This window comes from Phyllostomus hastatus, unplaced genomic scaffold (assembly GCF_019186645.2).
Source record: "Phyllostomus hastatus isolate PE091 unplaced genomic scaffold, TTU_PhHast_1.1 phas_contig_34, whole genome shotgun sequence".
Lineage (NCBI taxonomy): Eukaryota > Metazoa > Chordata > Mammalia > Chiroptera > Phyllostomidae > Phyllostomus > Phyllostomus hastatus.
Window position 1 is genome coordinate 36,291,781 of NW_025333857.1, and position 26,174 is coordinate 36,317,954.

At 34.2% G+C, this 26,174-nt stretch overlaps 1 protein-coding gene across 3 annotated transcripts in view; it reads left to right on the plus strand.

The window, feature by feature from the left end:
* VPS13A (vacuolar protein sorting 13 homolog A) overlaps positions 1–26,174 on the plus strand; it is a 208,293-nt gene that overhangs the window by 17,512 nt on the left and 164,607 nt on the right. For all 3 annotated transcript variants that reach the window (XM_045840536.1, XM_045840537.1, XM_045840535.1), the window contains exons 3-13: positions 469–511; positions 8,022–8,117; positions 8,585–8,686; positions 12,971–13,080; positions 13,768–13,827; positions 15,864–15,923; positions 16,131–16,211; positions 19,988–20,045; positions 22,903–23,030; positions 23,224–23,330; positions 24,997–25,168. In XM_045840536.1, the coding sequence (XP_045696492.1) occupies positions 469–511; positions 8,022–8,117; positions 8,585–8,686; positions 12,971–13,080; positions 13,768–13,827; positions 15,864–15,923; positions 16,131–16,211; positions 19,988–20,045; positions 22,903–23,030; positions 23,224–23,330; positions 24,997–25,168 (1,017 nt within the window). The remainder of the gene's footprint in view (positions 1–468; positions 512–8,021; positions 8,118–8,584; positions 8,687–12,970; positions 13,081–13,767; positions 13,828–15,863; positions 15,924–16,130; positions 16,212–19,987; positions 20,046–22,902; positions 23,031–23,223; positions 23,331–24,996; positions 25,169–26,174) is intronic.

Here is a 26,174-nt window from a genome sequence, read left to right on the forward strand (position 1 = left end):
GTTAATTTTTGCATATTGCATTCTTTTGCAAGTGGGTATATAGTTTTCCCAGCACCACTTATTAGAAAGGCTGCCCTTTCTCCCACTGACTGTGGAGAATTTTTTCATGATATTTTTGCAATGTGGAGCTTTAATCTCTTTACAAGTACTTGCTGACAGTGGAATTTTTTCCACTTTTTTCCCCCAAACAAGATAAAAGTGGTAGCGATTCTGGTATGGGTAACTTAGGTGGTCAATATTACTTTAGAGCCTTTTCCCTATTTATTTTCAAAAAGATCAGTCTTCCTGAATTTTAGGAATTTGAGCACAATAATCCAATTATATATTTATAAATTTAAATGTGTCAAAGGTAAAGGGAAGATGTAAGTTAACTTAAACTCTTTAAATAATTCTACGAAGAAACAAATAGTCATCTATTTTGTTGAACTAGATGTGTACTAATATTTTATATCTATATATTTTTTGTAGAGTCAACTGGATGTACCATTTAAAATTAAAGTTGGTCATATAGGTAAGCTCTGTTTATTTGAATGTTCTCCTTGCTGGACATGCAACCAGAATAATATGCTTAGTATTCTGTAATGTGATATTTTTTATGTTTCTGAGCATTAATTGAAAATAATCATGTGTTTTCATCTAGGTGGAACTTAACTGTATGACTTAAAAATATTGTGTGGTCCACATATTCTTTGCTCAATACGTATGAAATGATACATCTTATTAGGTGATAAAAATGAGTTATTTGAGAGCCAAAACTTTGAGAGCATAATAACCCACTCAGTTTTTTAGATTTCTAACTAGTTATCATATCTGTATTCTTATTGGCCATGGATACATGGTGTAAGGAGTAGAATCTAGAGCAGCCAGACAGTGTGGCTATGGACTTATCAGAAACCAAGTTTCTCCCCCCTGGAAGTTTTCTAGGTTTCCATGAATTTTGTGCTAGTTCTTGTTCTGTATTACTTTCTTGGTGTTGATATTTTACATTTTAAATGTATTGCTGGAGCAAAAACTGATTGGAATATGTGTTTTAAAGTGTTTGATTAAAAGGTACAGGGAATAAGAAGCTTAAACTAGTAGGTACAAAAAAGACAGGGGGAGGTTAAAAATAGTATAGGAAATAGAGAAGCTGAAGAAGTTATGTGTACAACCCATGGACTTGAACTAACTGGAGTGGAATGTTGGTGGGAGGAGGGGTGCAGGGCAGAGGGGGATAAAGGGGAGAAAAACTGGGACAACTGTAATAGCATAATCAATAAAATATACTTAAAAAATAAAATGTTTAATAAAAACATGTATGTTTGTTTTTTATATTATGTTTGCTTATTGTTTCAACTTCCTTGTTTAAATTACTTTTTGAACTTTATTGCTTTAAATATTGTACATGATAGTGTCATTATTTGAGACTTGAAAGTTACCTAGATATACTTTGTTGTACAGATAGTTTGTGTAGTAGTCAGGCTGCAGAGGATGGGGTAGGGGTAGCATTGAAAAAGCATGCATTTTGTAAGCAGAGAAACCTGCCACCATTTACTAGCTGTGGGATATTGTGTCCTCAGGATTCTTATCTGCATAATTGGGAAAGTCATAACCATGCAGGGTAACCATCATCATCATCATCATTCTCAGTCAGTAGTTCCTCTTGATTGAGGACTATGTGCTATATAGTGAATCTAGCACTTCAAGTGTATTATGTCATTTTGTTCCTGTGACTGTCTGATGGGGACAGTGATGCTGTTTCATATTACAAATGAGGAAAGAGGGACGGAGTGACTAAGTAGCTGCTCAAGATTAATGATGGTTCTTGGTATAGTAGATTCAATATTTTTAAAAAATTATTGTACAGTTGTTTCCCTTTTTCCCCTACCACTCCCACCTATCCCAGCCATTCCCACCTACTACCCTCAACTCTGTCCTCATTAGACTTTGTTCATGTGCCTTTTATACATGAAACAAGGTATTTTGAAAGCTCATCTAAGTTATATGATAAATATCTCCATAATTTTGTGCACTTATGGTTGGTGTTAGGCTATGGAATGCCCCTTCCTGTGGAGCTTTCCCTGCTGCAGACGAGAATGAGTCATCCCAGACACAGTCTGTTGTTCAGGCGAGAAAGGGGAGGGCTCTAGTGGAGAATGCCCTGAACCCTTCTCCAAAATAGTTTTTATTAGGATTGGTATTTGCAGGGATATGTATATAGCATACATGTATAGCTCATTAGTCAATGTCTAAAGGCTACAGTTATAAAAAACAGATATTATTTATAGATGACAATTGAAGAAACAGAGATCTGCCTCAGGTCAGGGTCTGTTAGACATACTGACACCAGATGGTTGTTAAGGTGTATTTCATGAGATAAGGAGTTCACTCCTTATGCTTTGTACTTAAACATCTGGTTTACACCAACAGGGCTATAGCAAAGCAAAGCAAGCTTCAAAGGATACAAGTATTCTTCAGGCCTGATTTACCATGTGAACCCTCAGTGTTATATCAGGTTGTGCCTGCCACCTGCATTCCCAGCATTCCAGTCGAGATTTACAGGCAAGGCCTTGCTCATGCGGGGCTACAGTCTCTGATACCACACAACATGGTCCCCAGCAGTTAGACCATTTGCCCATGGAAGTTTTCATTATCTTACATTGCTGAGACACAAGTTATCTCCACTCCTCCCAATTTAAAGACATTTTAGTATAAATAAAAGGGGAAACCATGGCACCCATTACTTTTCCACCTAACATTTATTTTTGCATATTTCTATATGATTTTTTATTTGTACCCTTTAGTTACTTATAATCATAGTATATGTACAGTTCCATACCCTAACATTTAATAATGATTTCTCATTAAATATAACCCATGTTGATTTGACCTCACTTATTTTTTATGGTAGTATTACAATACAAGTAGTATATATTTGAAGTTTGTGGAGAAATCATGTATTTTCAAAGCTACAAAAATATTACAGTAAATATTTTCATTTAGCTTTTAAAAAATTTCCAAAAGTAATTAAATTTTATAATTATAATCACTATATTTCAGTGTTTATAAATTTAACATCAAGAAAAGTAAAAAAATGTACAAGGAGAGTAGATAGATCTGATTTCATTTAGAGCCTGCTCTCTTTCTTTCCTCTTTTTTCTTGCCTGAGCATGTTTAACCATGGTAATAAGGTAATTTTTAGAGTTAATACACGATAGTGGAAAGTATACTGCATTAAGTACCTAATACAGAATAATTTCCATACTCATTTAAGGTGTTGTTTGCACATCTGTCCTGTCATTCTTTAATATCCTTTTTTTTCTTCTGCTGGACAATAAGTTTTTTGAGAAGTGGATTGAATTTTTATTGTATCCACAGCACTTAGTACCATACCTATCATATAATAGAAACATAATTTGTCGAATGAAATACATGTTTCCAAATGAGTGGTACAGTAGTGCAGTAGTATTTTTTTTAGGTTTTTTAAAAAATATATGTTTTATTGATTATGCTATTACAGTTATCTCATTTCCCCCCTTCACTCCTCTCTACCCTGTACACTCCCTCCCACCCACATTCCCCCCCTTTAGTTCATGTCCATGTGTCATACATACAAGTTCTTTGGCCTCTGCCTTTCCCATACTATTCTTACCCTCCTCTTGTCTATTTTCTACCTACCATTTGTGCTACTTATTCTCTGTACCCTTTCCCTCTCTCTCCCCGCTCCTGCTGATAACCCTCCATGCGATCTCCATTTCTGTGCTTCTGTTCCTGTTCTAGTTGTTTGCTTAGTTTGTTTTTGTTTTTGTTTTAGATGTGGTTGTTAATAACTGTGAGTTTGTTGTCATTTTACTGTTCACAGTTTTGATCTTTTTCTTAGATGAGTCCCTTTAACATTTCATATAATAAGGACTTGGTGATGATGAACTCCTTTAACTTGACCTTATCTGGGAAACACTTTATCTGCCTTTTCATTCTAAATGAAAGCTTTGCTGGATAGAGCAGTCTTGGATGTAGGTCCTTGCCTTTCATGACTTGGAATACTTCCTTCCAGCCCCTTCTTGCCTGTAAGGTCTCTTGAGAAATCAACTGACAGTCTTATGGGAACTCCTTTGTAGGTAACTGTCTCCTCTTCTCTTGCTGTTTTGAAGATTCTTTCCTCTTTAATCTTGGGTAATATAATTATGATGTGCCTTGGTGCCTCCTTGGGTCCAACTTCTTTGGGACTCTCTGAGCTTCCTGGACTTCCTGGAAGTCTCTTTCCTTTGCCAGATTGGGGAAGTTCTCCTTTATTATTTGTTTAAATAACTTTTCCACTTGTTGCTCTTCCTCTTCTCCTTCTGGTACCCCTATAATTCGGATGTTGGAACATTTAAAGATGTCCTGGAGGTTCCTAAGCCTCTCCTCATCTTTTTGAATTCTTGTTTCTTCATTCTTTTCTGATTGGATGTTTCTTTCTTCCTTCTGGTCCACACCGTTGATTTGAATCTCAGTTTCCTTCCTATCATTATTGGTTCTCTGTACATTTCCTTTATTTCTCTTAGCATAGCCTTCATTTGTTCATCTAACTTGTGACCAAATTCAACCAATTCTGTGAGCATCCTGATTACCAGTGTTTTGAACTGTGCATCTGATAGGTTGGCTACCTCTTTGTCACTTAGTTGTATTTTTTCTGGAGTTTTGATCTGTTCTTTCATTGGGGCCATTTTTTTTCTGTCTTGATGTACCTGGTATGTAGTGGGGGGCAGAGACTTAGGTGTTCACCAGGGTGGGGCAACCCAGTATCTGGGTTGTGACACTGTTTGTGGGGCAGGGGTCCGAGAGGGAACAATGACGCTTGCTCCACTCTCTGCTAGATTTCAGTCACTTCCCTTGCTTTCCACAAGCAACCTGTGCCCTTCTGGTGCTGATTTCCATGTGGGTGGGCTTGTGTATATTCTAGGACCCTGTGGGTCTCTCCAGTGAATTCTCCTGTGAGGCTGGGAGTTTCTCCCTGCACCTCAACCTCCACAGATGTTTTCAACTGGTGTTTTGAGGCTTTATTTCCCCGCATGGGATCCTGGGTTATGCAGTCTGTCTCTCTACCCAGTTTTGCCTGGTTTATCTGCGCATGTACAGTAGTAGTTTTATAGGAACATGTTGTTCCCTTGCTATTATTGTATATTGATATTGTTACTGATCATTCAAAGCTTTCCTCATTAAGTATGCAGAATTCCACATTTATTGAATATAAATATTCATATATACATATTTTAAAGGTAGTTGTCTTCATGTGGGTGATTTTTGGAAGTAACCTTCATTTATATTTTTACAAAGTTTCCAAATTTTCTGTAAGAAGTCTACATCTTATAATGAGAAAAAAGTTTGGTTAAAAAATGTATTGGTGAAAATGCTACATTATTAATATTATATGTTTTTCTTTGAATACTTAATGCTATTTGCTACTATTCTCTATCCTTAAGTTCATTTACTTTTTTGGATTATTAATGCATGCATATATGTGTGTAATCAGTCTGCTTGATACAATTATAAATAAACTCAAATATGTCACAACTCATTTCATTTTGGTTACATTTCGTACCGTACAGAAATTTCAAATGGTCACCATCTTCTCTGATTTCAAAACTTAGAAAGTTATTCCTCCTTTAGAAATCTGATAGTTTCTTTTTCTTGAGATTGACATTGTGTGAAGAAATCTTTTTCTCAATCAGTTTTTAAAACATGAGTTATGGAAAGAGATATGTAGGTAGATTTTTTTCCCCTTGCCAAATTACTAACTAGTCAATGTGATAATAGTGTATTTAATAATCTTTCCCTTTCTCAGTTATGACAGCTCTTTTTAAATCTAAAGACCATACTTTCTAAATAATTTAAAACTTTATTATATAATTTTCTAAATACAAAGCTAGAGTTGATAGTATAGACAACCCCTTATATAGTAATTTTTAATTCAAGATGTTTAATTCTTTTGCTAGTGGGCTATAAAATATTTGTTTGAATAATTCTCAAATATTTCCCATGATCCATTATTACTAGAGATATTTGTGTATATGTACTCTTATGGTGATAATCATACACATGTATATTACTGTACATACATTCATACATTGCATAATGACATTTTGGTCAACAGAAGACTGAGTGTACTCTGTGGTCCCTTGAAATTATAATGGAGCTGAAGAATTCCTACTGCCTGGTGATGTCATAACTATTGCAACTCAGTGCATTTACTTATGTGGTTGTGGTGGTCCTGGTGTAAACAAACCTACTGCACTGCCAATTTAAAAGTATAGTACATACACTTAGGTACAGTATATAATACTTGATAAAGATAAAAAATAACTTATTGTTTTATGTATTTACTTTATGCTTTTTATTTGTATTTTATTTTTTTATTTTTTTAAGAAAATAAAAAAAAGTGAGAAACTTACTTTTCTTTTTTAAAGATTTTATTTATTTATTTTTTAGAGAGGGAAGGGAGGGAGAGAGAGAGAGAAACATCAGTGTGCAGTTGCTGGGGGTCATGGCCTGCAACCCAGGCATGTACCCTGACTGGGAATTGAACCTGCCACACTTTGGTTCACAGCCCGTGCTCAATCCACTGAGCTACACCAGCCAGGGCTTATTTGTATTTTAGAGTATACTTTTGCTACTTAAAAAAAGTGGGTTGTGAATCATTATGCCATGTTATGCCCACAACAGCCTCACTCATCTTGTGCTTAACTCAGTCACCTGATTGTGTCATTTTCTTTTGTGTTTGATTTAATTTTGTGTTGTTTTGTACAAGAACATTCTGTATAGGTTTGTAGCCCAGGAACAATAGGCTATGCTACATCACTTAGGTGCATACTAGGCTAGACCATCTAGGTTTGTATAAGTACACCTTACAATGTTTGCACAATGACAAAATCACCTAATGACAAATTTCTCAGAATGCAACCCCATGGCAAAGCTGCACATTGCTGTAGGAGGGGGACCCCCCCCCCCCCCCAACAAAAGAGAATTATCTTCTGGAGGTCAGGCTCCTTGTAGTACAGGCCCCTGGTAGGTGAGTGTTCTAGGAACCCATCTGTATCAGTGTACCAGCTGGTGGTGGTGTGAGAGGCTGCATTTAGATTCAGTGAACCTTTTTGAAGATTCTTTCAGCGTGTTTGCCCATTTCATGATAGGTGATTTTTACTAGTACACCTACCCATACCTTGCTGAGTGTTCAGTAGCTTGTGGCCAAAGAAGGGCATGATTTTCGTGCCCCACCCTCCCTATTCACCTGATCTCACTTTGAGCAACATTTTTTGTTTCCCTGCATGATAAAAGTCCTCAAAGGGAAACATTTTGCTGATGTGGAAGAGGTGAAACAAAAAAATGACAGAAACACTTAAAAGGCATCAAAATTGAAGAGTTCAAAAATTGTTTTGAGCAGTGGAAAAAACATCTTGTTAGGTGTGTTACATCAATGGAGAGTACGTTGAAGATGATTGAAGTTTAAACATGTAAAAATAAATGTGGTTTTTTTTCATTGTTTTCCTTTGTTATTCAAGTACAGTTTTCTGTCTTTTACTCCCATACCAGCCAATTCCCCCAGCCCTTCCCACCTCCCTCTAAATACATTTTTTTAAATAAGTAAATTACATTTTGGGGGCTCCCTACTCATATACGTGAAAATAAAATATAGTATATAATCTATTTTTTTAAAGTATACGGAAACTACTTATAGAGATTTAGAATAAGAATGAATAGATTCTAAATTATAATATCAAGGATTGTTGGTTAGTAGAAGAAGAATATTAGAATATTTGTGATACAGTCTGCCATAAAAATAAACTTATAAGTATTTAGGTTATCATTTAGTAGATTTTCCAAAAATACTAATACAAATAATTTCAAATTTTCACAAAAAAGCTTGCTTTTTGTTGTAAAATAGCTTTGTTAAAGTGACTGAGCTTGTGATGTCAGAGGCCATTTTATCTCTGCTAATGTCTGACAAAAAATAGGCTGACAGTAAGTGTTGGTTAAATGAATATTTTTTTTTTTTTTTAATGTAGGCAATCTAAATCTTAAAATTCCATGGAAAAACCTGTATACTCAACCAGTTGAAGCTGTACTGGAAAACATTTACTTACTCATAGTGCCTTCTTCTAGTAAGTCAAATTATAAAAATTATAATTTAAATTACTCTTTTTGTGGATGGAAAGTCTTTATATTTGTTCAAAATATTTTTGGGAAAAATTTTTAAAATATTTTATTTATTTATTTTTTAGAGAGAGGGGAAGGGAGGGAGAAAGGGAGAGAAACGTGGATAGGTTGCCTCTCATATGCTCCCCGATCAGGAACAGAACTGCAACCCAGGCATGTGCCCTGACTGGAAATTGAACCAGCGACCTTTCGCTTTGCAGGATGACACCCAGCCAACTGAACTACATGGTCAGAGTATTTTTGGGGAATTTTCTTTTAATATTTAACTTTGGTAATAGGTAATTGAATTAAATTGGTTTTTATGTTAAATTTTTGCAGACTTGGAACTAGTGATTATTTCCTAGTATATTTTTGGGGAATGAGTATTTAAATTTAAGAGAATTAAGATTCTTCCTTTTTATGTTTCCTATAGTAATAAAATATGATCCTTTAAAAGAAGAAAAGCAACTCTTGGAAGCAAAGCAGCAGGAACTAAAAAGAATAGAAGAAGCAAAACAAAAAGTAGCTGATCAAGGTAAAGAAAGCAAATAACAATGGTAATAAGAAATGGGGAAAAGACTTAAATATTGTTTACATTTGAGTATTATTTTTCTCTGGACAAACTAAGATTTCTTAACAAATATGAGAGAACTTTATTATATGGAGCATTCTAATATAGTATATTCTATCATGTTTGTAGAAATTTTACCTTATAAGCATTTACCTTAGGGCAAATAATACATCTAGCCTATAAGGGTGAGGTTAGTTTTTAACTGTAACTATAGTAATTAATTTAATCAGTTTTGTTTTCTTTCTGTCCTTTTTTTAAAAACTAAATTTATTGGGGTGACATTAGTTAATAAAATTATATAGACTTCAGGTATAAATTTCTACCATACATCTTCTGTATATCATCATTCTATATTGTGTGTTTAATACCCCAAGTCCACCCAAGTCCATCACCATTTATCTCCCCTCTACCCTCTTTTATTTCCCTCAAGCCCCACTCCCAGCAGTCGCCATACTGTTGTCTGTGTGCATGAGTCTTTATTTTTGTTTTGCTTTGCTTAGCTAGCTAGCCTTTTATTTTTATTCTCGTTACAGTTCACCTTTTAGATGTACTTTCTCCCTTGATGTACATAAATTTTCCCATATCCATTTATTTACTCTCTGGTTTCACATCCTTTCCTATTCATCCCAAATGGTCCATTACTTTAACCCCTTCTTTTGTTGCTAGAAGAGATGTCCTGCAGTAATTTAATCCTTTTCCTCTTGTGCTTCATGCAGCATCAGCAGCTACCTCTGGTCCTCAGACTCTAACTTCTCTCTCTAGTGAATCTTTCTTCTTAGCACGTAAATATACTGTAGCATTTATCTTCTAACATAAAAATCATGTTTCTAACCTAGTCATGTGTTTATCTTCTCTTCTGTCCTTCATTTAAAAATTAAACATCTTAAAAGAAAAGTAGATATATGAGATCTGTCCAGAATGTATCCAGCCATGTAATATGAAAAATAGACATTTATTGAAGCAGATACAAGATACAAGAAACACTGTATATAGGACAATGACCTCAGTCCCCTTCAAAGTAGGCACACTGGGACCTTACACAGTTCTAATCACCATCAGCTGTCCTCTAGTCCTCTCTTTCCTAAGTCTTCTAGGATTTTTCCTTTAATTTTTTTATTTTATTGAGATAAAATAAATACAAATATGTTGCTTTAAAGATAAATAGTAGTGTATGAGCTAGAATTAAAAAAAATTCTGTCTCCTGGCTTAACTACTCCCTATAGATCTATTTTCATGTTTTTAAGGGTTTGTTTTTTTGTTTATTGCCAAATGGCTATATAAGATGATTATATCTTTATTACTTGATTTATTATATTTATATATCATTTTATATATAAACTTAACTTTATGTACCATGAAGATTAACCTCTTTTCCATATTCCCAGTTTAGTTATATCACATTTTTGTTTAAATCAGTATTCATTGTTTATGTTCCCATGGCTTTATATAACAGTTTACCACTGAGCTAAATGGTATTCTCTGATTACATATATTTTCTGGTACAGCTTTATTATTTGCTTGGCAGTAGTAGGTTGGTCTGGGTCTGATTGTTTATTATGTAGATCTTTTTACTTATTATGTGTTTTTGGTGTGATAAAATCTCCTGGTACCTTCATCTATGTGATTTCAGAGTTGGAGCCTGCCAGGTTAATTTTCTCTAGAATAAACCTTTCCTTGTTACTGGTGTAGGAAAAGGATAGTTGCTTGGCTGTGTGGGCTGGGAGAAGGAGAGGGAGTACCTAGAAGTCTCTAACTGCTCATTATACAGACTTTAAATCAATCTGTGTATTATCCCCCTCCACCATTCTCTCTTAACTATTCATGTTTTCTGAGGACTCCAGCTCCTGAATCTTCCAAGGGTTCATTAATTCCTTCTTTTCCTTCTTTCCCCTTCCTTCTTCCCTTCCCCTTTTCCTCCCTCCCCTCCCCCCTCCCCTCCCCTCCCCTCCCCTTCCCTCCCTCCCCTCCCCTCCCCCTTCTCTTCTTGTTTTTTGGCTTATCCTGTGTTTTATTTATTGTTATCTCTGTCTATGGGCATTTAGGAATGAATTTCTTCTCTAAGTTCGCTAAGGCCATCTGCTTTCCAGCTTCTAATTTTTTGAAGCTGTCTATTTCTTATATATTCTTTCTCTTACACTCTTTCTTTGGCCTTCTGGATTTATCTATTTTTCCCTTTACTTTTTGCATTAATGGAGTGTTACTAAGGAATAGAGAAATATTTCTCTTAGATGTAATCCATCATGTTTAATTAGATGTCCCTCCTATTTCTATTTATACTTAGGTCTAAAAGACAACTGTTTAACCATGCTTAAAATTGATCAGAGACATCTTATTGTTATTGTGTAGAAGTTTGAACTCTTACGAAAGATATATAAAAGCTCTTGTGATTTGAATCCTGCGTACCTCTCTAGCCTCATTACTGCTTCTCTCATATCTCCTCTATTGTTTGCTGTAGCCATACTGACCTATTTGTAGTTTACTGAATTTACCAACTTCTCTGTGATTGTATCTCACTTCCTATGTTATCCAATATGCATTTGAGAATTATCAGCATATTTTAGACTGTAAGGTGTGGATGCTATTCCTGCAGCAGCAGTGTAAAATGAGAAGAGAAACAGTCCTAGCACTGAGCCCTAAGGAAATCCCACATTTCATGATTGTATAGAGGAGAATACTAGAAAAAGATGACCAAGAAGGAGTGGTCAAATAAGTAGAAGGAAATTTGGAGATTATGATCCCATGGGAAAAAGGGGGTTTTATGAAGAAAATGTGTCAGATCCTACTGAGATATCAGGTAAATTGAAGATTAGGAAATAGTTATTTTATTTAAGATACAGAGATCATTGGTCACCTTAGAAATAGATATTTTGATTGATGATTTCAGAGAAGGAGCTTCTATTTCTTCCAAAGTTGGAAGGAATGTCATGTACTAAGAAAGCAGTGGGAAGATTGTTGGAACTTTGAGGGAATTAAAAAATAATTTTTAAATAGTTGTTCTGGAGGGAGTGAACACATTGACTGGAGAAATGTAGCAAGGTTGCTGGTTGGTAGAAGTTGGGGATGGCTAATTTACAGTAATTCCAGTCTGTCCTGTTGTGATTTTTCTCCTGCAGTACTCACCTGGGAAGACATAGGTGTGTTTATATTAAACATAAATAGTTGGTTTTGTTCAGGGTTGGACCTATATTGACAGAGGAAAATGAGACAAAAAGACCAAGACTTTAAAGTGTTGGTGAAATAAATTATGGGATCTGAGCTGGATAAAGAAATCAGGAGGGAACTGATGGATAGTCAAAGAAATATTTAGCATTTAATTGAATGAACAAATTTACAGAGGAAAGGGTTTTATTAGGTAGTGGTGTGATTTAAAGATTAAAAACCTCTGTCTTCAAAGAGCTTATGTGTACCTACTAATTCTGAAGTTCTTATATTCAAATGTATTTACTTCTCATTCACTCACACTGACATTTTCATCAGCTTTCCTTTAAGGCCTCCTGCAGCAGCCGAGTTGGAGAGTAGTAGTTCATTAGAGGAAAAGATAGGTAACATGTATATTCAGGTAGAACAGGACCAGGAAGAGGAAAGGAGATAGCTTTCATTGGCATTTTTGAGTGGGGGAAAAAAGGGGTAGTAACTCATTGTTATCAAAAGCATATTAAAAAGATTACAAACCTCAATTTCTTATTCTTTCTGTTTCCCTGAAAAGTATTGAAACTGGAGACAGTAAATAGAGTTTTTAGGAAAAAAAAATGATGATGAACTTCATTCTTGCTGGGAAAGAGAGAGGGAAATAGTTATATTTTGTAGTCATCAGGAAGAGGATCGTATTCAACTGTTTTACACATCTAACGACAGACAACTTATGATGTTATCTCTAATTTAATAGAGAGTCCGTCTTTGCTGCTTTCTCTGGCTTTTCTCATTGAAGCCTATTATAATTCTTACTTAATAATCGTAATTGTTTTTCATATCTTTATTTATTCGGGTAGTTAACAGAGGGAAGCTATATAATTTAATACCAATACATTCTGCAAGGTTGGCTTTAGTTTCCCTGAACAAGAAACTAGTTTTTGAAAACTGTGTTTTTAGTTGCTTTTGAAAGTTGTTGGTACTGAAGACTTTTGGAAAGCAAATCTGCAAATATAGATTTTTTTCTCTAACACGGTAACATATATGTTACCTCAGTATATGGATATTTATTGAGTATATTTTTCATTCAAGTTAAAAAAGAAATATTTATAATTCTAGAAAAACACTTGGTGGAGAAACAGGATACTTTCACAGAAAAATTAATTACTCAGATCATAAAAAATCTTCAAGTGAAAATTTCCAATATCCATATTCGTTATGAAGATGATGTAAGTATTTTAATCGATACTTGTTTTTAATGTATATATATTCTACTGTTTATTGAAACTTGCTCTGTAGAAGCCAGCCTATTAGATGTTGGGAAGTGGAGGGATAGGGCTAAAGATGACATGATCTTTCTGTCTTTAACTACAGTTGTAATTTGCAGTCCTTATTGTCTTTATTATACTTTCATAAAATGTTCAAACATTAGATATTGAAAAAATGCCTTTCTTATCACCTTTGATAGGTGGGAGTTAAGAATTTAGCTATTATATATTTTTAACATACTTCAATTTGTATAATTGAAGTATATTTATCTCCTGGGCTGAGCACTGGTCTAGGAATCACTAGAACAAGACTTAAATAATTGATCTCAAATAGATCATGTGTTCTCTCTAAAACATGTAATAATTAGCTTCTCATAGTACTATTGTGAGGGAGTACATTTGTTTATAAGCTTTTTTATAAACTGAAATACATTATATAGGTATATTATTACTGTATAACACTAATGCATTGATACTATTTTGCACTGTATTAGGAAAAAATATATGAATAAAAGTTGTTCTGAAAAGTGTTAAAGTGTTTTTGAATGCTTGAAATGGCATACTTCCCAGAAAGTGAACTTTTTTTATAATGTGAATTTTGTCCCACTGCTAAAATCCTGAGTAAAATTTATTGTGTTTCCTCTTTAGATCACAAATCGAGAAAACCCACTGTCATTTGGTATTTCCCTTCAAAATCTCAGCATGCAGGTACTTTATTTAAAAATAAGTTTAACCATATTTAATTGTGTAGAATGGATAATCAGACTATTAAGTACTATTCATTTACATCATCATCAGAAATAAGCATCTATATAGAATTGGTACAGAAAATGCATAGATTAGATTAGAAATGAGGATAGGTAATTTCATGTTTAAAATAATGGTTGATAATCAAATTAAAGTTAAAATATGAGGGCCTATTTTTATTTGCTAATTATCATAATTGATACTTTTTTACTTAAAAGAATCCATTTCTGAGTATATATAAAAGTAATAAATTTTAGAAACTTTGATAAGTCATGAAAAGTATAAAGAAACAAATTACCATGTCCTCGCCACCAATAATAATAATAATAATAATAATAATAATCTTTCTAATTTTTCAAATTGAAGAATTCACAAGTATAGGAGTACGCAGAGGATTATGAAACATTTGCTTGCCACCAGAATAACTCCTTGTCAAATTTTTCATTTGGTTTGACTTACTTGTCTATAAATTACCTTTTTCTCTTCACAAAGTTTTGAATACTTTAAAAGTATTCAAAAGAATAAAAGAATAAACTGTTGTGAATAAAGTTTAAATATATTTGTTCTCTACTACTACACTTTTCTCAGTATGTTTTACTGCAGAGGTAAACATCCTAAGTTTTTAAATTTTGTATAATATAGCCATTAAAATTTTATATGGTATTTGGTAGATTTTTAAAAGTTTACGTAGTTGATACACTTCTATAAGTTCCCTTTTTCTTTTCATAATGTTTTTGACAGCTATGTTGCCACATGTAATTCAGTTCATTCAGTTTAACTGCCATATAGTGTTTTATTACATGCTTTTATTTGTTATATCCATTGGGTTTTTGTGTATGATTTCTTTTTGTTTTTTATTATTTTTTAACCCTCACCTGAGAATATGTTTACTGATTTTAGAGAGAGAGAGGAAGAGGGAGTGGAGAGGGAGATATCAGTGTGAGAGAGAAACATCTATTGGTGGCCTCCCATATGAGCTCCAACTAGGGATTGAACCCACAACCTTATTTAGTGTACGGACAATGCTCCAACCAACTGAGCTACCCAGCCAGGGCATGTGTGACTACTGTTTAAAACACAGGTCCACTACAAGCAAAAGAAAAAAAAGGAAAAGCCAAATGAAAAGTTATTCAATAAAGTTAGGTGGGGTAAAGTGGCAAATGCTGCTGTTATGTTGAAAAATTTAAGATGGAGAATTAACTGTTGGATTTGGCATTGTGAAAGTCATTGGTGACTCTGACAGTAGTGGTTTTGACCATCACCTTTGGAGGTCCTTGGAAACTTGTCTCCCAGCCTAGACCTATTCAATTAGAAACAGGAGTGGACCCAGCAATCCATGTTTTAAAAACCCTCTATGTAATTCTATTGCATAAGAAAGTTTGAGAAGCACTGTTCTAATTCATTCAATTCTCTACAAAAAAAATAAAAACCATCTTTTTAAATGAGCACCTGATTACTTTATTGTCCTCAGTGGCTTTTTAATGCTTTTAGAATAAAGTCCATAGTTTTGTGTTCAAGTTGTTTATAATCCTTTTGTAATCTGACCCCAAGTAACATACCTGGTTTCAGCTCTTTTGTTTTGCATTATGTTTTCTGGTCATACTGGGCTTCTTAAGTTCTCTGAACCTGTCATGTATTTGCATATCTTCTTAGGATGAATCATTCCCTTGGGATCTTAGAATCAGTAATTTCTATTCATGTATCATATATTAGGTTAGACATCACTTGAGTTTGAGGTTCTTACTATGTTTTGTCAACATTGTATATTTAACCTCTATAGTGGCACTTGTTTGTAATTGCTTCTTGTTTGCTTTTAAATCAACAAGATGCTCCTTGCAAACAGAGACCTTCTTATGGTCAGTTAATAATATTCTTTCTGTGTTATGTTTTTGAGGACATTTTCATGGGAAATTGGTCTAGGATATGATAGATATGATTTATCATTCTGCCACATATGACATGGAAATGACAGTTTTACTACCATTTTTCCTTTTCAGACGACTGATCAAAACTGGGTTCCTTGTTTACAGGATGAAACTGAGAAACTATTTCGTAAGGTAATAAATATTCTATTTTATCAACCCAGAGAGTTGACAAAAGAGACTTTTAGAAAAGCTAATGGTAATATATAACATGAATTTATGTGAATTGTGTTTACTTGCTTAACTCTGTTATATGACTAAATTATTTGGGACTTCTGAAAATAGCATGTGTTAAAGATCCTTCAAAGAAAATGAGACCTATAATAAACTATTTATTTTCAGTTAATCCGATTGGATAACCTTTTTGCCTATTGGAATGTGAAGTCTCAGATGTTTTATCTTACTAATTATGATGATTCATTGGTAAGTGATTTTTTTATATGTGTGTACACATATGTCAATATTGTATTTTGTATAAAGCTTTTCTCATTGTCATTTTTCTAACATATAGTAGTGAGTGGTCATTTTTTTAAGGCAAAATTTGTTAGCAGAATTTACAGAAATAGGTGAATGCATATGAGGTCAGTCCAGAAAGTATCCAGCCATTTAATGAGAACACTAGAAACATTTATTGAAGAAGATACAAGACAAAAGACACATTGTACATAGGACAATGATACTTCAGTTCCCTTCAAAGTGGGCACCTCAGGACCTCACACAGTTCTCCTAATTGTCATCGGCTGCCTTGTTGTATTTTCCTGTATCTCATCAATAGTCTGAAATCTCTGAAATCTCTTCCCTTTCAAAGGTGACTTTAGTTTTGGGAAAAGCCAGAAGTCAAAGAATGCCAAATATGGGCTGTAGGGGGGCTCAGTCACCTGGGTAATTTGATGTTTCATCAAAAAACTCTTCACAAGACATGATGTATAAGGGGGTACATCATCGTGATGAAGCTGCCAATCACCAGTTGCCCATAGCTGCAACCTTCTGAATCACCTTAAGTTTCCATGGAGAACTGTTCAAGCTTAACACAAAATTTAATGCAGATTCATTGCTCTCCTCACTCAGTCATTTTGAGTGTGATGGCCACACAGTACACATGCTCACTCAACGGCATCTACCGCTCTCACTGACTAGTACAGTGAAGTTGTCATTGTTTACAGATATGCATTCTGGTCCACTTTCCTTGGTTTCCAGGTTAACATTGCTATTGTATCAACTGTTCTCATTATATTAACAATGGTTAGACTTTTTCCGGATGGACCTCGTATGTACCTGTACATGAACATGTATAAACACACACCTTGTTTTTAATAATTGATGTAAAACATTATATTAGTTTCAGCATGATGATTTATATTGCATATATTACAAAATGATCACCTTAATAATTCTAGTTAACATCTGTCACCATACATAGTTGCAAAGTTTTTTTTCATGGGCTGGGTGGAAGAGGGCAAAGGGGCAAAAATTGGGACAACTATAATAGAATAAGAATAAAAACAAAAATATTTTTTTCCTGAGATGGGAACTTTTTTAAAAGTGTATTTTATTGATTATGCTATTACAAATGTCCCATTCTTTTCTTTTCCCCCTTTATCCTCCTCCACCTGGTACCTCCATTCCCTCTAGCATTCCCCCCCTTTAGTTCATATCCATGGGTCATACATATAAGTTCTTTGGCTGCTCCATTTCCTATACTATTCTTAACCTCCCCATATCTATTTTGTATTATCTACCAATTTATGCTTCTTATGCCCTGTACCTTTTTCCCTATTATCTACCCTCCCCCTCCCTGCTGATAACCCTCTATGTAATCTCTCTTTCTGTGCATCTTGCCTGTTTTGGTTGTTTGCTTAGTCTGTTTTTGTCTTTATTTTTGTTTTAGGTTCAGTTATTGGTAGTTGTGAGCTTGTTGTCATTTTCCTGTTCACAATTTTGATCTTCTTTTTCTTAGACGAGTCCCTTTAACATTTCATATAATAAGGGCTTGGTGATGATGATCTCCTTTAATTTGACCTTATCTGGGAAGCACTTTATCTGCCCTTCCATTCTAAATGAAAGCTTTGCTGGATAGAGCAATCTTGGATGTAGGTCCTTGCCTTTCATGACTTGGAATACTTCCTTCCAGCCCCTTCTTGCCTGTAAGGTCTCTTTTGAGAAATCAGCTGACAGTCTTATGGGAACTCCTTTGTAGGTAACTCTTCTTTCCTCTTTCTGCTTTTAATTCTCTCTTTATATTTAACCTTTGGCATTTTAATTACGATGTGTCTTGGTGTGGCCCTCTTTGTGTCCTACTTGTTTGGGACTCTCTGAGCTTCCTGGACTTCCTGGAAGTCTATTTCCTTTGCCAGATTGGGAAGTTTTCTTTCATTATTTTTTTCAAATAAGTTTCCAATTTCTTATTCTTCCTCTTCTCCTTCTGATACCTCTATGTTTGGATGGTGGAATGTTTAAAGTTGTCCTGAAGGTTCCTAAGCCTCTCCTTGTTTTCTGAATTCTTGTTTCTTCATTCTGTTCTAGCTGAATGTTTATTTCTTCCTTTTGTTCCAGTGCATTGATATGAATCCTGGCTTCCTTCCCTTCACTGTTGGCTCCCTGTATATTTTTCTTTATTTCATTTTGTATAGCCTTTGCTTCTTCCTTTATTTTGCGTTTGTACTCAGTCATTTCTGTGAGCATTCTGATTACCAGTGTTTTGAAGTCTGCATCTGATAGGTTGGCTATCTCTGTGTTACTTACTTAGTTCTTTTTCTGGAGTTTCGATCTGTTCTTTCATTTGTACCCTATTTCTTTGTCTTGGCACACATATTTTGTTGTGAGGGGCAGAGCCTTTGGTATTCACCAGGGCGAGACAACCCATGTGTTGTGGCTGTATGTGGGGGAGAGATCAGAGCGGGAACAATGCTTCTTGCTCATCTCTCAGCTGCCTTGTCTGTCTGTTCACCAGCTGCCTCCTTGCCGCACGTCCTCTCCCCCCTGGCCACATGTCTCCACCCCTCCTACCAGACTGGATGATTGTTTCTTCTTTAACTTCTTGATTGTTGGGCTTCCATACAGTTCGGTTTTCTGGCAGTTCTGATTGTTCTTTATTTTTAGATTGGTTGTTTCCTCCTTTTGGTTGTGTGAGGGGGCAAAGGGTATATCTACCTACACCTCGATCTTGGCCTGAATACTCCTGAGATGAGAATTTTTAACATTCCCTTTGCAACTTTTAAATATGCAATGCAGCATTATTAACTATAGTCAACCATGCTGTATGTTTAACCCCCACTACTTATTTATTTTATAATGAGAAGATTGTACATTTTGATTCCTAGCACCCATTTTGCTTCCACCTACCCTCTGCCCTTGGCAGCCACCAGTTTATTCTCTATATTAATGGGTTTTTTGTAGATTCCACATATAAGTGTGGTCATACAATATTTGTCTTTCTCTGCCTGACATTCTACTCAAAGTACTGCCCTCAAGGTCCACCTGTGTTGTCTCTAATGGCAAGATTTTGTTATTTTTCTATGGTTAAATTATATTCTGTTACGTATATGGCCACATTTTCTTTATTAATTTATCTGTTGATGAATATTTAGTTGTTTCTATATTGTATAAAAAGTGTAAATAATGTTGCAGTGTACTGAATTCACACAGTTTTTGATAGTGTTTTTGTTTCATTTGGATAAGTACCCAGACGTGAAATTGCTGGGTCATATGGTAGTTATATTTTTAATTTTTTGAGGAATATCCACATTGTTTTCCATACTGGTTGCACCAATTTGCATTCCATCAGCATTGCACAAGGGTTTCCTTTTCTCTGTATTCTTTCCAACACTTGTTATTTCTTGTCTTTTTGTTAATACTCATTTGAACAAGAATTAGGTAATATTATATTGTCATCTGATTTGCATTTCCCTGATTAGTGAGGTTGAGCATTTTTTCATGTACCTGTTGGCCATCTGTATGTTTTCTTTGATCCTCTGCTCATTTTTTAATCAGCTTGATTGTTTTGCTTACTTTTAAGTTGTATCAGCTCTTCATGTATTTTGGATATTGACCTCTTATCAGGTATATGAATAGCAAATCCTACTAAATCCTCCTAAGTTTGTTTTTTTAAAAACTTTTAAACTTTTATTTTGCATATAATAGGATTTTGTCAGGATAAAGGTATATTGGCACTAATATAAAAGCAACTTGTTTTTTAATAGGACAGCTTGAAGACTGGCATTGTCAATGAAAATATTGTTCCAGAAGGTTATGATTTTGGTAAGTACATTTCCAAAATGGAAATTGCATATTTTATTTTATTAATCAGCATAAATTTTAAATGAACATTTTTTATATTATTGTAATGTTTTATGATAGTTTTCTTATGTAATTAAATGTATTTATAATACATAGATGTATATGCAAAAGCAAAACACATATATTATTCATTGTTGTTGAGTTGCTGGCTATATATCAAAACCAGGAAAGAATAATGTCCAATAAGAGGGGTTGCTATTAAATTGTGAAGTCTCTAAGGACTATTTAATAAGAATTATGATACTTTTAAAGACATTTTGACATGGCAGTTACAATTTAATGAGGTTAGCTGCTGTCGTCTAGCGTGTGATCTTACTATTTTAAAAATGGCTACTTAAAAATTTTCTTCTTTATATTTTTTTCTGGTTTTAATTTTTCTTAAATGAACATATAGTACTTTAACAATCAGAAATAAGTTACTAAAATATGCAGAGAAATGGAGTGCTGTTTCTTTTACCCTGAAGGCACTCAATACCTGTTGATTGGCAGTGGATAACTTAGTTCTTGGATTGCCTGACAATGTCATTAACCATGACTATTCTTCCTGAAAGTATTTCTTTTTCTGACTTTATGTTCTGGCAATATGTTTTTGCATACTTCTACTTTCATAAATATTCTTTATTAATTTTTTGAAGTGGCTCCTTTTGTGCTCACTCTTAAAATATTATTTTCATGGTTTTGAATTGGTTTCATTTTCTTGATTCTCTCCTCAAAGAAAACATTAAGAACAGATGGGATTGTCTGTGATGTGTGTTGATTCTCAAATCTGTCACTTTAGGTTTGACTTCTTTTTCTTTCTTAAACTGTCATTTTCGACTGTATCAGTCACAGCCCAATGAGGAGAGAGAGAAACCACAAAGTATTTTGAGTAGGGACAGTTTAAAGAATTATAACTTGTGTAACAGGGGATTGGATTAACAAAGGGAATATCTGTTGAAAAGTAGAGAGAAATCTAAAGAATCAAGGAATGGTAGATAGAAGAAATAGCTCCAATCAATGGCTGAGATGGAGTGTCCAAAGAGGAGAGTCTGCCTTCCTCAGCACCAAGATCTAGAACTTGTTGGAAAAGGCATGGCCATGGTTCACTGGTTGGAATTTTTGAAGTAATTGATCATGGCATTTCAATAGGGTAGAAAGGGAACTGAGAAAATGAAGCAGAGGTGAAGGACAGAGAGAGCATCAATGAATGGTACATCCCCCAGAACTTGAAGGTTTGGTATGGAATACTAGAGAGATAGGCAGTGGTGGTGCTAAGGAGAGTTTGATGCTTGAGACCAAGTTTATAAGGTGGTTGAGGATATTGGTGCAGTCGGGTCTAGTAGGTGAGGTAAGGGTGGAGAAATCCAAGGAACTGAGAGACCATGATTTTGGAAGGATCATTTGTGTATTGAAATCACTTGGAAATCAGAGTTGCCAGAGCTAAAGTCTGAGAGAGGTAGGAGAGGGTGTGTAGCACAGAGATGGGTACTTGATTGCAACTAGGGACGTATGGGTGGTATATCTTTTATGTAACATAAGAATTAAAGTTGGAGAGAAGAATAATTTTATTTTTCAAATACTGATATATTTTCTTTATACATATACTTTTTAGACCTACTATACCTTCCATTTATGGACATAAAAAGATTTCTCATTTTTAAGTATATAGTATTCCAGCGTATAGATGTGCCATAATGAATTTAACTGATGATCTACTAGTGAATAGCTTTTTTCTCTTTTTTAAAATTATATTTTATTGTTTATGCTAATAGTCCATTCAACTTAAAAGTATGTTTAAATGCTTAATGTGTAAAAATTAAGTGCTAGGCCTCAAGGATGATTAAAATGAGATATATAGTATCATTGTATATAAATTAGATTATAATTTAATAATTGATCTTTATTTAGATTCTGCTATTACTTGTCTCCCTCTGTGTTTTTCTCATCCTTTTTTGGCACTCAATACAAAGAGTTGAGAGAAATCTGTCTTAGGTTATGAGTTGAACCAAGGAGGTTATCCTGCTCAAACTCTCACTCATCTTTTCTCTTCTTCTTTTACAAATTAAAAGGGGAAACAGATGGATATAGAGAAACTAATCAGAAATTCAGAAATTATAATTATATAATGGAAGTCAGTGATTTAATACAAGGCTGGGCAAAAGTAGGTTTACAATTGTATGTGAAACAATTTATTCTTTTTTTTTTTTTAAAGATTTTATTTATTTATTTTTAGAGAGGAAGGGAGGGAGGGAGGGAGAGAGAGAGAGAGAGAGAGAAACATCAATGTGCGGTTGCTGGGGATTGTGGCCTGCAACCCAGGAATGTACCCTGGCTGGGAATCAAACCTGGGACACTTTGGTTCCCAGCCCGCGCTCAATCCACTGAGCTACACCAGCCAGGGAAACAGTTTATTCTTGTATTATTTATTAATTAATTATTGTATTATTCATCACCCCTATATAATCTCTTTCCCTGCATTTCTCATGTACCTTTATTCCTTAAAACTGTGTATTGTTTTTAAAGCTACTTTATTGGACTATTTTGCCTTTTAGAGAGCATTCTTGCTTTTACAGCTTATGTTAGTGTCTTGAGGGGGAGTTTAGTTAGCCTTTATTGTACTTACAGGTGACAATATGATTTATAGGTAGGAAAAAGATAAAAGAAACTTTTTCACCAATTAAGTAACAGTTCACCTGACCAAATCATGGCACTGGGGAAATATGGAGACTGTAGAAAGGATATATAAGAAATGAAAATTAGTATTTTCAACTTGACCCCTTGAGTACTTTGAAACTCTTGAAATATACCTTAGTTTATTAAAATTTGTATTATTTTCCAGTATTTCGCCCCATATCTGCTAATGCCAAACTTCAGATGAATCGCCGATCTGATTTCGACTTTTCTGCCCCCAAGATAAACCTGGATGTTGAGTTACATGACATAGCAATTGAATTTAACAAACCACAGGTGATTTTTTAAATGGTATTTTAAATGACAAGTTATAGTTTGATAGAAATAGAACTAAGATTTTAAATGTTTTTCAAAAATTCTTAATGTTCTATGTTAAAATTTTCTTTAGGAAGTCAGTAATTTAATTTCTGTTTTCAGTAATTTAAAAAAACCTGAAACATGTAAGAGCTTTAATTTTTTTGCTTTACAGTATTTCAGTCTTATGGAGCTTCTTGAATCAGTTGATATGATGACACAAAATCTACCATATAGGAAATTCAGACCTGATGTACCTGTTCACGACCATGCCAGAGAATGGTAAAATGTCTTAAATTTTAAAAACCTGAAGTATAATTGACATACATTATATTACTTTCAGGTGTACAACATAATGATTCAAATGATCACAATAATAGGTTTAGTTACCATTCATACCATATATAGCTACACAGTTTTTCTTATGAAAAGAACTTTTAAGATCTACTCTCTTAGAAACTTTTATATGTGCAGTACAATATTAAGTATAGTCACCATGCTGTATTTTATATCTCTGTGACTTATTTTATAACTGAAAGCTTGAACCTTTTGACTGCCTTTACTCATTTTGCCCACCCCAAACCCTACCTCTGGGACTTACCAATCTGTTCTCTGCATCTGTGAGCTGTTTTTTGTTTTTGTTTTTTAAAGATTCTCTATATAAGTGAGATCATACAGTATTTGTCTTTTTCTGACTTCCCCTTAGCAAAATGCCCTCAAGGTCCATTTATGTTATCATAAGTGGCAAGATTCTGTTTTTTATGGCTGAATAATACAGTATTTCATTGTATACATATCACCACACTTTATTTACTCATTCTTCCACCGATGGACACTTAGGTTGTTTCCATGTTTGGCTATTATAATGTAGCACTGAACTGGGACATGCATATATTTTTTTATTTATCTTTTAATTTTCTCCAAGTAAATATCCATAAGTGGAATTGCTTGAGCTAAAACTTTTTTTAAGGTTTAAAAAATTCAGCAGAAAAGCAAATTTCTTGACTTTTTAAAGATACTCTCTTTAGAGGCTGATACAAACTGTAGTTTGATTTGCAGTTAGAAATTTATGTAGCTGGTTTTGCTTATTATGCTAATAAAATTCATTTAAGGGATTCTTTTTTTTATTGCTGTTCAAGTATAGTTGTCTCCATTTTCACCCCACCACAGCCCCCAGTGTCACCCGTCCCTGCCTCCCTCTGTTGAACCTACCCCGTTTGGCTTTGTCCAGGTGTCCTTTATACATGTTCCTTGATGGCCCTCCCCCTATTTTTCCCCCATTATCCCTTTCCCCCCTCCTCCCTGGTTACTGTCAGTTTGTTTTTTATTTCAGTGTCTCTGGTTATATTTTGCTTGCTTGTTTGTTTTGTTGATTAGGTTCCACTTATAATGGAGTTTATAGCCGGAGATACTAGAGTATAATTATCCACTGTATTTTTGGAATTACTATACTATATTCAGTTTGTTGTCCATCAGTTTCTTTAAAAATTTTCAAATTTCTTTATTATACACATTAAACATATTATTAAACATAGAAAGGTTATGAGAGTATATAAAGTACTATCCTTTTTTGAAATTCAGAAGTCTTGTTATTCTAGTTATTAAGTTCTTCCATAGTTTTTAGAAGTTGTAATTCTTTCAGTTGACTCTTTTAATTACTATTTAGGTGACTAAAGTACTATTTGCCAATTAATACTCTAATAGTTTTTCTGTAGACCTTTATTTATTATAACAAAATTAAAGGATTTTGCTTATTTTCACTTAGGAAAGATATGATATTGTCATGAAAATAAATATTATGTTTGAAAAAAAGCAAGTGCTCAGACAATATACCATTTGCATACTCTGAATGATATATATATGTTGGAGTAGAAGCATTATTAACTGTATTTTATACTGTTGGTTTGAGGTGATTAAGTGTAGGGTTTTTGTTTTGTTTTTTAACTAGGTGGGCTTATGCTATACATGGTATTCTTGAAGTAAATGTTTGCCCCCGCTTACGGATGTGGTCATGGAACCATGTTAGAGAACATAGGCAAAAAATGAAGCAATACAAAGAACTATATAAGAAAAAAATAACAAATAAGAAGCCACCTGGTGAACTTCTCAGCCTTTTGGAGGTTAGTATTTTAAAAAATTGTTGAGTATTTTTAGTACTTCCTAATTATTTGTTCTAATTTTGACTGACCATTCTCTGTCTTTTACTTAGATTTTTTTTTATTTCTGATTAAAGTCAGTTGGGTGATGTAAACTTTGGTGTTATTTCCATGGGAACTTTTGGAATTTGACATTCTCAATCTGGAGAGGTTTGGGCTTGTGCAAGTGGTAACTTGAAGCCTTATATTATTAAGACACTTTTAACTTCAAAAGCCTAAAAAGTTTTTCCTACATTGATTCCAGTTTCTGTGTGTTGGTTTCTAAGCCTTACATTATGTCACTAGTACATTTCCCCTTTGTTTCCACCATGTAACTGTGCATTAATCAAATAGAATCTCCTGTCTTCTGTACATTTTATGCTTATAGCCATATCTGTGCTCATGTATTCCATCTGCCTTTCTCATCTCTCTGCCTATCCCAGTTTTACTCAGCCCTCAAGTTCTGCATAAGTCCCATCTCTTTTCTGAATTTTCTGCCCACATAGAGCTCTTTTTCTTTTAATTCCTGTGGCATTTCTAGTTTTTGCCAGCAATTTTACATTTAATTATTTATCTTGAGAGTTCTCTAAATATTAGTCATCTTATCTTTTAGCATTATAGTATATTCTTTAAGGGCCTGTCTTATAGATGGATAAAGTATAGCTGACCATTCTGAATCCAGGCCAGTTTCCAACTAGCAACACCTAAAGACTGAGCTTTATTATTTTCAAAGTAGGAGACTTTCTGAAGACCTGTGCTAATATAAATGCTTAAATTTTTAGAGGCCTTTTGGGTTAGTTACAGATTTCCTTACTTAGTTTTGGATCTTAACCTGAGTCTTCTAAGTCTGCTGGGACAGTGGAACCCTGAGTTGTTTTTTAAACAGTAGGTCATGGTTGCTTCTCTTTGGGAGGAAAAGTGGTCTGCACATGAAACTCTCAAAAGTAGTCATGGATATCATGTAGAGCGGCATTGTAAAAGGTTTAGCTTA